This window comes from Cygnus atratus, chromosome 12 (assembly GCF_013377495.2).
Source record: "Cygnus atratus isolate AKBS03 ecotype Queensland, Australia chromosome 12, CAtr_DNAZoo_HiC_assembly, whole genome shotgun sequence".
NCBI classification, from domain to species: Eukaryota; Metazoa; Chordata; class Aves; order Anseriformes; family Anatidae; genus Cygnus; species Cygnus atratus.
The window spans coordinates 71393-86594 of record NC_066373.1 but is presented as its reverse complement, the minus strand read 5'-3'; the positions used below and the strand labels follow the sequence as shown (position 1 = coordinate 86594).

At 42.9% G+C, this 15202-nt stretch overlaps 2 protein-coding genes across 4 annotated transcripts; one reads left to right on the top strand and one right to left on the bottom strand.

Annotated features, from left to right (window-relative positions):
- Positions 1–2871: 2871 nt before the first annotated feature.
- Positions 2872–5005, bottom strand: TERF2IP (TERF2 interacting protein). The gene is made up of 3 exons (XM_035566203.2): positions 4507–5005; positions 4344–4423; positions 2872–3459 (listed from the first exon to the last, which is right to left on the bottom strand). Exons 1-3 carry the CDS (start codon positions 5003–5005, stop codon positions 3016–3018), a joined length of 1023 nt encoding a protein of 340 aa, XP_035422096.1. The 3' UTR covers positions 2872–3015.
- KARS1 (lysyl-tRNA synthetase 1) lies at positions 4983–15186 on the top strand. 3 transcript variants are annotated; one of them, XM_035566201.2, is made up of 14 exons: positions 4983–5123; positions 5855–6005; positions 6205–6370; positions 6785–6878; positions 7164–7350; positions 7530–7655; positions 9550–9669; positions 10531–10693; positions 10780–10953; positions 11759–11844; positions 12525–12610; positions 12933–13059; positions 14704–14847; positions 15057–15186. In XM_035566201.2, the coding sequence occupies exons 1-14, from the start codon at positions 5062–5064 to the stop codon at positions 15141–15143; spliced, it is 1773 nt and encodes a 590-aa protein (XP_035422094.1). In that variant the 5' UTR covers positions 4983–5061; the 3' UTR covers positions 15144–15186. The 3 variants fall into 3 exon arrangements, with proteins under 3 accessions (XP_035422094.1, XP_035422092.1, XP_035422095.1); XM_035566199.2 differs by having other exon boundaries at positions 5043–5347; XM_035566202.2 differs by lacking the exon at positions 4983–5123 and adding an exon at positions 5474–5609.
- Positions 15187–15202: the final 16 nt, after the last annotated feature.

The window sequence follows — 15202 nt, the reverse complement described above, 5'->3', positions numbered from 1 at the left end:
GGGTAAGTAGAAGTTAGCTAACCTACCAGCAAGGGAGCTGGTAGGAGTACAGCTGGCCAGCAGCAGGTAAGATGATATGGGCAAACTTTCAAGACAGTATGACTGATAAAACTATGGCTACATCCTTTGGCACATGCATAAGTAAAGATTGTTGCAGTCTATTTAGAAACAAATGTCAAGTATATATTCTACAAGTTCAGAAGAGCAAACTTAGCTTTTATACCAATGAAGTGTAGGATGGCAAACCCACTAGTCAAGGAGATGTTTAGAAACTAACTCTTGTGTATTCCTGTCTGTTGCTCTCCAACCTAGTGCATACAATCAGTTCTTCATTGGCAATTTAATTATGAATGGCCAGAATGCATTGATATTGATGAATGCTGTCTAATTCTGAAAGGCAGCAAATAGGAAATACCCAAACTCCAGATAATGGATTGCAGACCGAATACTATCTGCCTTTAAGTTTGTCTTTAACTCAAAATTCTGGCACTTGCATTGTCACTCTGCTCATTCTTCCATGTTTACAAATATAGCTGCTCCAGGCAGTTATATAAGGAAGATGCATGTATACTTCCTTGGGCTACAGAAAGTGTTCCTAATATAATAGTACAGGGCCCCCAATATGAATGTGGAAAGACAACATGTCTCATAGCCAAAGGACTATAACTGTGTCCTTGGTAAAACAAAGCAGAGAAATTATTTTTATCATGAGAGAAGGCAGAGCCAGAATACTTTGAACCAGAACCGTGTGATACAGTGACATTTCCAGGATATGGAGATAGAAATGAGCAACGAAGAGACCTAGACCTATGCGCTTGCACAGGAAAGAATGTATCTGTGGATAAGCAGTGCTTTTCACGAGTTTAGGACAGATGAAAGAGGGCCACCTGGAATAAGCTATGCTTTTTTTGTCTTCTTATCCAGATCCCATACCTAAAGAGACCACTAAGCGCATATGGAAATTAGACAATTTCTTTGCATGGTTTTGCAAAGGTAAAAGCACAATATACTGACTCAGAAATCAGCATTGCAGGTCTGACTAATTGCCCAGAAAAAGACAAGCTCATTCTCAAAAGAAATGTCACAAAGCAGGTAAAAATAGTAATTATAAAAGATACAGTAGGCCTTACACCAGATCTTTTTTATGCTGCAGCCATTAGAGGTGTTCTAACTCTCACTTTGAGCTTGAGTAGTTTTGGTTACACAAGATGATTTCATTGAATTGTGAGGCTATGGTGCTGCTAAGGTACACCACATAAGCTGGAATGGGAGTTTTTGGCTGCAGGAGGGTCTCATGCTCTTGAGCTTGGCTATCAGCACTGATTGGATTTTGAATCCAGACGTAAAAGTTTCTGTTGTTGTTAAATCTTACTACCTTATTTACTATGTTATCTTGCAGTCTCCTGTTAAGTGCTTGTCTGGTCTTCCCCACAAGTCCCAACGAACCAGTCTGAGCAGCATGAATGTACCAAACCGTTCTGTTTCAGCAGGAAATGACCTGTCTAGTAGAACGCTGCACAGTCTAAAAGTTTTGGCATTTATTTGGTTAACAGTGGTCAACATTACAAGTCAGTCAGTGAATGCTTCAGTACATTGGTTTTCTGAAATAGAAATTTCATTATACTAAGGTATTGTTGACTTTCAATAATAATTTGGATGTCTTAAAACTAGCAATTTCCTAATTCGACTTAATTTTACTGAGTACCACAGTGCAGTAAGCAACAACCCTGAATGACTCTTTAAAAAAAAGTGTTGTTAATTCTGAAAAAAAAAAAATCAACCTTTGCTTTTATAAACCCATTTTACTTCACTAAAAGGATGACCTAATTCCAGATTAACAGGAGTTATAAATTACTGGTGCCCAGCTGTTGTTTCAAGTGATTGTTTAAATAATAATAGAGACCAGAACACAATTTCAAGCTGTATGTACTGATTTTTTTTAGATTGTGACCATATATTAGAAATTATTTTCTCTCTCCCTCAGATGTTACACAACTGAAAGATACCTAAATTAACTCTGAGCACATTTTTGACTTCAAGTCTGAGATGGATACAGCTAGACAGAACTACAGCATGTGACCCTGAAAGCTGTTCTACTTTTTCAAACTAGACTACATGGTCAGTCTAAGCAGAAGTGCTACTTTGCCTAGACTGAAGACTTGGGACTCTTCAACCTGTAACTGGGGGAGAACTAATCGTTTTTGAAATCACAAGGACAGATGGTAAATTTAATGTTGTTAAACAAATCCTGCAATATTAGTACTGGAAAACACCTGTTGAAAGTTGTTAACAAAAATTGAGATGACTGCATACTTGCTTGAGATTTTAACCGAGATCTCTGTAACATGAGACAGTATTACGATGTCCTGGTGAACTTTTTGGTCGCTCCCAGATCTCAGCATTTATTTATGAGACTGAGCGCCTCAAATACATCTTCTAACATGAGTGCTCTTGACCCTCTTTTTGGACAGTTACACTTTCACTGGTATCATTTCTGCATGTCAGCTACTAATCAAGGTCCATTAACAAAAACATAAGGTAGTGAAAACAGCTGGCAGAGTACGTTCCTAGATGATCATCCACAGCATTCTGAAATGATACATGTAACAGAAAGGAGGTTGATATCATGCACTAATAAGACAGTGGTTTTAGTATTTAATGAGAGTCTGTCTCACTTTGGAGCAAACCTCATTCAAAATCCTCTACATACAGTAAAGTACAGGCCAAGCTGTCAGATGGCTTATATAGTAAATATAGTTTAAAGCAAGTTTTCACTGAGAAAACTTAATACTGGACAGGATCTCTGTCTTCATCATTTTCTACTTTTAAATGTTCAGTATACTCTGCATTTAAAAAAATACAAAATCAGCCTTTTATAGAAGTTACTTTAAAGCATATACTGTCGTAAAGTTTCAGAAATAACATTCTCCATCACATTTGCATTTCTGAAGTGACCTTGCTTTTATTAAGTTTTTGCCACTGTACTAGAACAGTCATTTCCATTTACTTTACTATCTAACTTTTCCTAAATGCTACTCGCTTTGCTACATTTTCAGCTCCAAATTTTGCTATCAATTTACTTCTGACATGCTCATCATCCTTTTGCAATTCTAAATCGTCCTCTCTGCTCCACACAGGGTATCCATCCAAACGCTGCCCTGTCTGCAGAAAGTATGATGTAGTCTCCACTTCACCAGTGTTTTTCAGAAAGGCCTGTGTAACAGTGAACAGGTCCACGTTAAACCTTTCCATGAAGTGCTGCATAGTTTTCACTACTTCTCCCACCACACTGGAAGAAGAGCAAGTGCTTCTTGGTCTGTCTTCCCTTTGTAATTGAGTGCCAGGGAAAGCACAGTCCTCCATCCCAGTCTTCAAACCAGCTGCCATTTCACGTGGAGACTTTCCCCCTCCAACTTGTGTAGGAAGTTCTTCTAGAGCATCTGAGGTGTCACTTCCTGACTAAAAGTAAGAGGAATCATCAGTTAGGTATATTTTCCAGCAAGCTTCTGTTATTACTGCTACCCTGTGATCACTGTCTTCCACCATGACTTTCTATAACATATAAAGACACACTCTAATTACTGGACACATTGAAATTCAGCGACTGAAGTGAAGCAATATATGTTAACAAGGATATACAAGATCACAGAAAAGCATGACATATAAGGGAATATTTCAAAGGATCATAGAATATCTGAGTTGGAAGGGACCCACGAGGTTCATTGAGTCCAACTTCTGCGTTCCCACAGAACCAGCCCCCCAAAAATCAGACCATGTGTCTGAGTGTTTTCCAAATGCTTCTTGAACTCGGGCAGACTCGGTGCTGTGACCACTTCCCTAGGGAGCCTGTTCCAGTGCCTGACCACCCTCTGGGTGAAAAACCTTTTCCCAATATCCAGCCTGAACCTGCCCATTTGAACAACCTAAGTACAAAAAGCAAAGATAAACGTTAATGCAACTGCGTGAACATTTTATGCCCAAGGTAAAAGCTGCCAATACAGCTCTTAACACATCATAGCATGTAACAGTCACAATAATCTCCTCAGCTGAACTTTGGGCAGAGAATCAAGCTATACAAATGGGCCCTACTGCACGTGCTACAGTGAGATGCTGCTCATCACAAGCCACATAGTTCACACCTCACACGAAGCTCCCATTTCACCATAGCCAAAGGGGTATCACGGTGCAAAGCAGTTCAAGAATTTAACTGAGCTACAGCATGGAAAAGCCGTTGCGTGGCAGCCAGGGCTGCTGCGCGCAGCTCACTCTCAACGGCACAGCGGCGGCTGCGGCCCCGCCGCCGGCCGCGGGGACCCGCTCCCGGGCCGGCCGCCGACGCTCACCTCGTCGCTTTCAAACTCCCGGTTCGCTGCCTCGAAAATGCCCATGCCTTGTGCGCGCTCCTCCTCCGCCTGCTGGGGCTCTGCGGGAAGAGGCGGGCAATGGCTGCCGGGCCCGGGCCGCCGCCGCGACCCCCCCGCCCCCCGTCGGCCGTCCCCAGCTCACCCCCGTGCAGCGGCCTCAGGTGCCGCAGGTAGCGGTCGCGCATGGCCTGCCAGGTGTGCCGCGTCAGGCCGGCGCGCTCCAGCTCCTTCCACAGCGTCCTGCCGCCCACCCGCCTCCCGCCCCGCCCGCGCACGGCCTGCAGCAGCGCCGCGTCTTCCGCCTCCGTGAAGGCGAGGCGGCCGCGCGGCGAGGCGGCGGGCGGCGCGGGCGGCGCGGCGGGCAGCCGGAAGGGCTCCAGCGGCAGGCGCTGGTTGCGCTCCACGCACTCCGTCACGTACTCGGCGGAGACGGCCCCGCCGGGCACCACCTCGCCGGGCTGCGCCAAGAGCACGGCGCCCGGCTCCTGGATGCGGCACAGCCGCCCGCCGCCCGCCAGCAGCAGGGGCGCCAGGCGCAGCTTGGTCAGCCCGGGCCGCACGTAGAACCGCATCGGTCTCCCGTCGTCCCAGAGGAACAGCCGCCGCGACCGCCCCGCCGCCGCGTTCCCGCCCGCCGCCATCGCCGCCCCTGGCGCGCAGGCGCCGCGGTACCGGAAGCGCCGCGGGAGCAGCGACGATGGCGGCCGCAGCGGAGCGGGCTTGCGATGCGGGGGACGCTGAGCCGCGCCTCAGTAAAAAGTGAGGGTGGGCGGGCAGGGCCGGGCCGGGCCGGGCAGGGCAACTGAAGCGAGGCGAAGCGAGGCGAGCTGAGCTGAGCTGAGCTAAGCGAGCGTCCGGCGTGTGCCGCCAGGTGATCCGTTGGAGCGCGCCATGCTGAGCCCCGCCGCTGCGCGGCTCCGCGGCTGGGCCTGGAGGGCCGCGCCCGCGCTCCGATGGCGTCAGGCACTTCATGACCAAAGCAGGTCGGTGCTTTGCGATCTGGCCGGGCCCGCCTCTTTCCTCATGAAGTCCCGGCCGGCGGGGCCGGGGCCTATGGGGCCCTGTGGTCCACGGGGAGCGGGCCGCGAAGGCGGCAGCGGGAATCTGAAGTAGAGCCCGACTTTAACCGGTGGAGAGTTTGCCTTGTTTCACCTACCTGCTGCGTGGCGTAGCTCTGCTTCTGTGAAGGCTCTTATAAGGGGGCCTGCAGAGGATCCTTGGGCTCCCAGGGAACGCATCCTCAAGGTCTGTTTACACAATACTTAATTCAGCTTTAGTTTTCTCTGAGTATTTGTATCTCTTAAGGAATGAACTAAAAGCCTTCAGAGAAGGAAACACTTAAACACGCTTAAGTATTATTTTGACTTTAGGGCAGAGTAAGGGAAATGACAGGGCTATTTTTACAGTAAGGTTTTGGTAGAATCTGGCCAAGTGCTTCCCCATACAAGTATCAAAGTACCTGCTGCATCTGTTTTCCTCCTGTTTTACAGCGAGCTGAAGAGGCGTTTGAAGGCTGAAAGAAAAATAGCCGAAAAAGAGGCAAAGCAGAAAGAGCAAAGTGAAAAGCATTCAAATAAGCCTTCCTTGACTTCTGACTCCGAGAATAACATTGGTGCCGATGAGGAAAACTTGGATCCAAATGTGAGAATCTGGCCTTGTGCTTATTACTGTTTTGAGAATAAATATTGTTGATTTACATTTGATTTTTACTCTGAATGAACTAAATGGTTAAAAGGGGGAGAGAGATACATATTCCTAAGTCAGGGTAGCAGTGTTTTAACATGTAAAATACTTTAAGATTCTAATAAAATCATTCGGTCTTGTTTGTTTCTTGTTACAGCAATACTACAAGATCCGTAGCCATGCAATCCAGCAGCTGCAGGGCACCAATGAAGATCCTTATCCCCACAAGTTCCACGTAGACTTATCTCTCTCAGATTTTATAGAGAAATACAATCACTTGCAGCCAGGAGATCACCTGACAGACATTACAGTCAGAGTGGCAGGTAAAAGCTAATCTGGAATACAGAAGGATAGTCTGTTGCTTTTCAGAGCTAAGTTGTAGCTGGTTTTAGAGATGGGGTGGTCTGTTTTCAAATTTTGCTGATCCTCTTAGTCATGAAGCTAAGTCTGTAGCAGTGTTATACTATTCAGGACAGGCTTTCAGACTGAGTGGATTGTTGCAACATACCTTATAAGTATAACATTAGATTGTGATTTTTGCTCCAGGACCCAAAGCTCATGTGAACTTTTGTGCAGTCGTGTTAGTTTTAAGACATTAACTGCTTCTGTTCCACATTTAGTGACCAGTTCAGAACTAACGGTCTTTTTTACTGGTGGTGGTAATATTGTGGCTTTTGCCCTTGTGCCCTTCTGTTAGGGACATGTTTCTCAGTGTTCTGCATGCTTTTGGTATTTAGGTAGAATCCACGCAAAGCGTGCCTCTGGAGGGAAACTGATTTTCTATGATCTTCGTGGTGAAGGAGTCAAGTTGCAGGTCATGGCAAATTCCAGGTAAGTAGAAGTATTCCCAGTAGCATTCTAAACTGAACTGTGCTCTAGGACTTAGAAACGTGTATTTGGGCATTCAGTTCTTTCATCGCCTTAGCTAAGCTGTTCGGCTAGGGATTGGCTTAGGTAGGCAGGTAGTGTTTTGCGTAGGCTGTTATATACGGCTTTCTTCTTAGAAGAATTCTTGTTTTTAAGAATTTGGCCTGAGGAGAGACTTGCAGGACAGTTGGAACGTTGAACTTCAAGCAAAACTACTTACTTTTTTTTTTTTTTTTTTTGTAATTACAGGCTTTATAAATCTGAGGAAGAATATTTCTGTATTAACAACAAGCTGCGTCGTGGGGACATTATTGGTGTAGAAGGAAATCCCGGGAAAACAAAGAAAGGGGAACTGAGTATTATACCTTATGAAATAATTCTGTTATCTCCATGCCTGCACATGTTGCCTCATCTTCACTTTGGCCTCAAAGATAAGGTAAGGTACCTGCCATACCTGTGACTCTTGGAGGTGATTTGACAGGTAGTTCTGAATGGATGACCTTTTATATCTGCTGATGGTACCAGTGAACAAAGAGCCATTCATCTTGTTTTGGTACTTTTTTCTTTGGCAGTACATTTTGTCTAGCTTGTTCTAAAAATATTTGTTCTTTTCAGGAAACTAGATATCGTCAGAGATACTTGGATTTAATTCTTAATGATTATGTGAGGCAAAAATTTATAACCCGTGCAAAGATTGTGACATATATCCGGAGCTTTCTAGATGAATTGGGCTTCCTAGAGGTAAGGCTTTATCGTTTGTTTCTGTCTGCATACTCAATGTGTTTGGGGTTTCTCAGCTTCAGGGATACCGTATATTCAGGCTCACATGCGAAATATTTGTAGAGTGAGAGCAGTTACTTCAACATGGTGTGTTTATCAGTTTCAGGTAACAGGAGCTGTTTTTTTTTTCCTCTCTTTTTAAAGTTAAGACTGTTGCTCAGTTGGTAGCCTGTGATTCAGAAAACATTTATCAAGGTAGTACTTCAAACTACTGTTGTCTTTTCCTTATTTCAGTAACATAAGGTAGAAGTGAGATCTTTGCAATGGCATTTTGCTTCTGGAGGTAAATGCAGGTTTTACTTCCTGTAAGTAAAATTAATTTTATCTTAAGTTCTCTTGAAGGATAGTATATTAGAAAATAATACTAGCTCTGCTCTCTGTTGCATCCAGATTCTTAGTTGTACTTTACAGTTAGCAAAGAGATGAGAACTTAATATAGTTCCATTAAGAGTTTATCAGCCGAATCTGCAAAATCTGCCAATGGAGTTTTTTGAGAGCAGAGGAAGGATGAAGCAGTCGGAACCTGTGCTATGTCATCTCTGTCTTGCCATGTAATGGCTTTAAAATCTTTCTTCGATTTTTTTTTTTTTTTTTTTTTTGCTTTTAATCTAGTACTTGCAAATTATACTATTTTGACAATTTGATGAAAGAGAACCATGAGAGTCCTTCTCAATTTATGCAAAGTGTAAATACATGAACAAAATAAAAGGCAGAGGAGTCAGGGAATGGTCTGCGATGTAGAGATGCATGAGTCAATGCTGAGTCATTAGTGTCCATATGGCATGATGTAGTGTCATACCATGGGCAGATACTAGCTTGATTTTGAGAAAAATGCAGCTGAACTGTCATAGGTATTGTACTGTGCTCTCCAGGTTACTGTCAGGCCTTGTTTGCAGTCAGTTCAATGCTCCAAAGTTAAACTGCATTTCTGATTCCAGTACTGTCGGGGATGCTCACTGCTTTCTGTTTTCTGAAGCTCAGCCTGATTTATAGTGTAGATGTGTTTGGAGAAAGCCACTAATTCAAAATACTTGTTTAGAGACCTATATTAATACATATCTTAGAACTTTCCTCCTCTTTTTCAAGTTCTAGCTGTGTTCTTGTTCTGTCGTTATCGTTTGATCTTTGTTCTTTCCCGGAAGCCCTGAGTCTCATTGTAGTTCCTCTTCTGCACTGCTATAAATAGTTCTGTTGTGAATTATGAAATACCTGTTTTCATGATTTGAGGTTACTAACAGGAGATTAATTCTTGTTGGTAGTGAGGTATGAGGATATAGCAGGCATCCTGAAGTTCTTCATGCTGATGTGTAAGCCAAGCCTGTATGTCAGCACAGCAGATTAAATAGCTTATCTCCCACAGAATCAATTAGAAAATCATTTTTATCACTTGGGCAGACTTATAAAGGAGGAGCTGGTTGTATTGTTTTGCCACTTTCACCTGTACTCTGAGTACGGGGCTGAGGTTTGATTTGTAAATCATTCTGCCGTTCCATTTTTCCAAAGGTCATCTTTATTTTGTTACTTGCCTGTCAGGTTCTTCTTTCCCTGAATTTGATGTTGAACTTAAGTCTGTTTCTCTTGTAGTTGATAGCGTATATTCTTTGCAATATTATTGACTGCACAGGAGAAATGGCCTTTACTACAGAATTGTTTTCATATACTGGAATGTCAAGGACTAAATGAAATGCAGAGATTTTTTCATCAGGGCTAGCTGTGGTTGGTTGTTTTCTTGTTTTACAGAGTTCTGCTGTGGAAACAGAAATACCCTAAGGATGAAAGCAGGGTAGGTATTGAGGAGGAGCCTGGAAATATTTATGCCAATGTTAAATTCCGTTATTTTGTTACTATTTTACAGATTGAAACTCCTATGATGAATATAATTCCAGGTGGAGCCATGGCAAGACCTTTTATCACATACCACAATGAGCTTGATATGAATTTATATATGAGAATTGCTCCGGAGCTTTACCATAAGGTAAAATACTAGCCCCTCATGGTTAATCCTATATTCTCCAGCCTGTTGTGATCTCACAGAATCACAGAATGGTTGAGGTTGGAAGGGGCCTCTGGAGGTCATCTGTCCAAACACCCTATTCAAGCAGGGCCACGTAGAGCAAGTTGCCCAGGACCGTATCCAGACAGCTTCTGAATATCTCCAAAGAGGCGATTTAACAACCTCTCTGGGCAGACTGTGCCCGTGCTCAGTCAACCACACGATACAAAAGCTACCTGATACTCAGATGGAGCCTCCTGTATTCCAGTTTGTACCCACTGATTCTTTTCTTGTCACTGGGCACCATTGAAGTGAGCCTGGCTCCATCTTCACGTTCTTTCTTCAGTTATTTATATATATTAATAAGGTTTCCCCTGGAGCCTTGTCTAGCCTAGACAGTCCCATCCTTCTCAGCCTTTCCTCATTGCAGAAGTGTTCCCTAATTCATCTTAGTGGCCATTCAATGGACTCTCTCCAGTGTGACTGTGTCTCTGTTGCACTGGGGTCTAGAACTGGACACAGTACTCCAGGTGTTGCCTCGCTAGTGCTGAGTGGAAAGGAAGGATCACCTCCCCTGACCTGCTGGCAATACTTTGCCTAGTGCAGCCAAGAGCGCTATTAGCCTTCTTAGCGGCAAGGGCACATCTCATTCTTTAAAATAAACAAACAAACAAATAAATAAATAAATTAGGATTATTCCTGAAGAACAGTAGACTCAGTGGATTAGTGGAAACGAAATGAATCTTGAATCAGATTTTTCAGGTCATGTTGCAGTTATGTTTGGATGAGCTCTTCTCAGTTCTTTGAAAACGTTAGTATTTACTAGAATTTCCTTTTGTTTAGATGGTGGTGGTTGGAGGCTTGGACAGAGTATATGAAATTGGGCGTCAGTTCCGGAATGAAGGAATTGATTTGACTCACAACCCTGAGTTCACAACTTGTGAATTCTATATGGCTTATGCGGACTACCATGACTTGATGGAAATTACAGAGAAGTTGCTTTCAGGTGACATATGCAATATTAATTAAAAAAGAACAATCTCCAGAAAGAATTTTATACTATGTTGTGTACTCTCTTCTATACTCTTGTAGGGATGGTGAAACATATTACTGGAAGCTACAAGATCACTTATCATCCAGATGGTCAGGATGGACAGGCATATGAGATAGATTTTACCCTTCCCTTCCGACGCATTAGCATGGTGGATGAATTGGAAAAGGTTCTAGGAGTGAAATTTCCATCAGCCGAGTCCTTTGAAACTGAAGGTTAGATGGTGTTTATGCATGTCCTGTTATTCTTACTTAACACACACAGAGCAAAGATTTGAAGTCCTCAGCCTGCAGTCTGTCAGCTACTTTTTTGAAATGGTATCAGTACATGGGATTGACTTGCTCTTGTTTTATCTGTTACACGAGAGTCCAGAATGAAATGAAGCCTTCGTGCCATGCGGTTTCTAGCAAGTTCTGACTCTTTTGCCTCTTCCTTTGTGGAGTATATGTAATGCTGTATACTCAGAAGACGTAATCTGAGGAGTTCTTGATCTGTTAAAGAAACACAGCTTTTTGTTTCTTACTTCTTCCATCTTTTGTGCAATTGAGTCTCCATGCCTGTGTCATAGGTTAGGAGTAAGATTATTTTGGGCATTCTTCAAAGTGTGTGTATCTGCTATTTTATTCTTGAAATCATAATTTGTAAGGAAACAAGTTCATACGCTTTTTAGTGCTTTTTTTGTTTGTTTGTTTTGTTTTTGTTTTGTTTTGTTTTAAATAATAACACCTGACAGTTATGATGCGGGATTGTATGTAACTATTTTCTGAGTTTCTGAAATGCAAAATAACTTAGATTTTAATGTAAGCTGATTAAAAACAAAAAACAAACGAAAAAAAAACCACTACTTTTGTAGTGTTTGAAATTGACATTTGAGCTAATATTTTCCATGGTGATTTCTGCTATTAATGTTTTCCACTGTCGAGATTTAAAGAACCACTCTAAAACATTTTGAAGAATGCAGGAAGAAAAGATGTGGCTGCCTGGATGGCTTTTCTAATTTTTTGTCTACAACTGTGTTAGAAACTCGCAGGTTCTTTGATGACCTTTGTGTGGCAAGAAATGTTGAGTGTCCACCTCCCAGGACAACAGCCCGGCTTCTTGACAGAGTAAGTAACAGTGATTTTCTGATAGTCCTAACATCTTTCAGGATCTATCTGTATCAATAGAAGTCTCTTCAGAACAAGTTTAGCTGCATGTGACAAAATACACTGACATGGGCTAAAGCTGTTTCTTTATGACAGTGATAAAACTTGTTGTATCAAAATCCTATTGTCTGCACTAAAATGTAGTTGACTGATACCTGCTTAATATGAGATCTAGAGAATTTTAGCATAAAAACTGTTTTCCTATGCCCCTAAAAATCTGCTTTATCTTTATGTCAATTTTTTTTCAAGAGATCTGTTTGTTTGTATGTATCTTATCAAACTGGTAGGTTTCCCATATAGTTTTTTTATCAACTGTATTAAGTCTTTTCCATTGTACCCAGCATATTGCCTTATAGAACCTGTTAACAAAAATAGTAACATAATTTCATTTGCACATCATAACAAAGGCCAATAACAAAAGCAGCAGAAAAAAACCCAGCTATGTCATTGTTTCTTATCCAGCTAGGACATATGTGCTCTATTAATGAGAACATCACCATGATTAAGCATTATTAGTTGAGAAACTTCTCACTTTTATGGTACATTCTTCAGTACTGAAGAGAAGGAAATAAGATGTTTGGGAAAGGCAGTGCTGGAAAGTGCTATTGTACTCTACACAAGTTTTGCTTTTGTTTTCCCAGTTAGTCGGTGAATTTCTGGAAGTCACTTGTATCAACCCAACATTCATCTGTGATCACCCTCAGATCATGAGTCCTCTAGCCAAATGGTAAGAGTACGAGACACAGTTAGTATGTAACTGTCAATAATCGGCTACTCCTGCTTTATTTAAAAACAAAAAGTCACATGTGAACAGGGGATACTGGTGTTACATACTAGTTTGTTAGTTCTTACACCAATCCAGGTAGGTGTTGGTTCTTGAACTTTGAAGCCCAGCATCCAGAGAACAGGTGTGCTCATACTGAGTAGTTTAAAGTTTTGACAGCTGTTACTGCTAAATGTGGGTAGACTTCCTGAAGTCATGTATGTGCTCTATTGCTTTTGTAAAGCTATTTATTTTAAGGTGTGGTTGATTTGCCTTCTTGATGTAGGCATCGCGCTCATCGGGGACTAACAGAACGTTTTGAACTCTTTGTGATGAAGAAGGAAGTGTGCAATGCGTACACAGAACTTAATGATCCTTTCCGGCAGCGGCAGCTTTTTGAGGATCAGGCCAAGGTAGGGTGTTTGCTGATAGTGAATCAATGATTTAGACATGCAAGTAAAGAGTATTTTCTATGTCTAATTCCAAATCTGTCACTAGTCCCTACTGCTGAAAAGGGTTGTTAATACTTTGAGTGAGTGTTCCTCACTCAAGTGAAAGCCTGTCATTAAAACTTACTTCCTTTTAAAGGAACCTTGCTCTAAGGTAAACACGTCTAAACTCTTCTGCTGATTAGTTTGTAGTAGCACTGCTAGGTTTTGGAATAGCATGCACTTTTTTTCTACCTGAAGTACTAATCTTAAAAAAGCAGATGTGCAGAGTGTTTTCTCTGTGTTACTTGGATTGAAAGTGAGTTATTTTTCCACAATTCGTGTAATCGTACAACATCATACTTCCAGTTTCTTAAATAAATTTCCATGTCCGGTAAAACTTTGAATGTTGAGTCCAATTTTCAGAACTCTGAACACTTTTAAATTGTTTCACAGAATAGAGCTGCAAACTGGAAATTATTATGCCTGGAAATTGATAGCACTAGGTGTCTCTACATAAGTCTGGGAAAGGAGGGACTCAAACTGGCTTTGTTATTAATTACATATACACGCACATGGATGCGTGTGTGCACACGTGATTGAGGTCAGATGGTGTGGTCTGCAGACAGAGAGTTCCTGTTATTCCTACTGTTTCTGATGGCTTCACAGTACCTGAGAGGATTAAACAGTTACCAAAACAGGAAAATATGTAAATAACTTACTTGTTAGTACATTTCAAAATGTTCAGTCACTGTGAATATTATTAAAGATTTCTTTCTCCTTGGGTCTGCTGTATGTTTGTTTGCCCTTGTTGTCTGATTATGGCTAGTCTGCAGACCTGTGATTATGTATGTATTGAATGAAAATTTGCCTGAAAACTTGAGGGGGAAATTGAGTCAAAGGGTGGCAGCTCACATTTCAGGATTTCAGATTCAGGCAGAAAAGTTTACTTTAATACTTTGGGAGAGTCTTTCTTGAAACTATGTATGTCAAAATGTTAGTTGTTTCAACACTGACATTTTGTAAATTTGAGGGGGTCAACTAGTCTGCATTTTTATTATCATCACCTTTAGCACTTGGAGGCTGTTAGGGCCAATTTATGTAAGAAGTATTAATTACTATCTCAGCGTCAGGGATTTTAATCTTTCTACTTGAGAGAGGAAAAAAGCAACTGTTTGATTTTGTTTCATGGAGCAATTGCTGGTGATTCAAATGATTCTGGTTCTTAGTTGTTTCTGCAAACACTGAAGGGGGATTTGGAAGTGATAAAGAACCTGAGAAGCTTTTGAAAGGAATTTATTCCACTGTGGTCTGCTGCCATCTGCCTCCGGAGGTTGCTTTTACTGAAGCAAAGAGGCTGAGCGTTTGTCTAGAAAAGAAACTTCTAGATCACAAAGAAGTTGAGCTTAGAGTTGATTTGGAAGCACCTGTACAGCCAGCTTCCACAGCTTGCTCTTTCCAGGTGATGAAATTTCCCTCATTTGTTACTCACTTTTGTGGCTGCATAAGGCTTTGGTTTTATCAGTTACATGGCTGCTACAAACATACTCCTTTCTGATGGCAACTAGTAGAACGGGTAGTATCGCGCTCTGTACGACCCTGCCTTTTATCGCTTATTTTCTCGTTTAGGCAAAGGCCGCAGGTGATGATGAAGCCATGTTTATTGATGAAAACTTCTGCACCGCACTGGAGTACGGCCTTCCTCCTACAGCTGGCTGGGGCATGGGAATCGATCGCTTCACCATGTTCCTCACGGATTCCAGTAACATCAAGGTAAATGTTAGCGGGGGCGGCTGAGGAGCAGCCGGGCGGACCGCCGGCAGCCGCCCGAAGCCGCGGGTGCTGCCCCGCCCCCGGAAGCCGCCCGAGCCGCCGAGCGCCGCTCCTGGCCGCGTGCCGGGGCGGGCTCTCGCGAGACTTGCGCGCCGCGGCGCTCTGCAGGCCGGGGGCTTGGCGCGCGCTGAGGGTGTCGGTCTTCGCAGGAGGTGCTGCTCTTCCCCGCCATGAAGCCGGAGGACAAGAGGAAGGAGGCGCAGCCCGACCGGCCTGCCGAAGGCACCTCCGTGTGACGCCCGGGGCGGGTCGTCAATAAACGCAGCTCTGTCTGTCGCGCGAGTGCCTCTGTGTC

Bases quoted from the DNA above. Each gene is read 5' to 3' on its own strand.
- TERF2IP (XM_035566203.2), bottom strand. From the start codon at position 5,005: ATGGCGGCGGGCGGGAACGCGGCGGCGGGGCGGTCGCGGCGGCTGTTC. The intron at 4,424-4,506 runs GTGAGCTGGGGA...CTCTTCCCGCAG, and splicing joins CCTGAGGCCGCTGCACGGGG to AGCCCCAGCAGGCGGAGGAG. The intron at 3,460-4,343 runs GTGAGCGTCGGC...TCTTACTTTTAG, and splicing joins GGGAGTTTGAAAGCGACGAG to TCAGGAAGTGACACCTCAGA.
- KARS1 (XM_035566199.2), top strand. From the start codon at position 5,256: ATGCTGAGCCCCGCCGCTGCGCGGCTCCGCGGCTGGGCCTGGAGGGCC. The intron at 9,670-10,530 runs GTAAAATACTAG...CCTTTTGTTTAG, and splicing joins CTCCGGAGCTTTACCATAAG to ATGGTGGTGGTTGGAGGCTT. The intron at 10,694-10,779 runs GTGACATATGCA...ATACTCTTGTAG, and splicing joins TACAGAGAAGTTGCTTTCAG to GGATGGTGAAACATATTACT.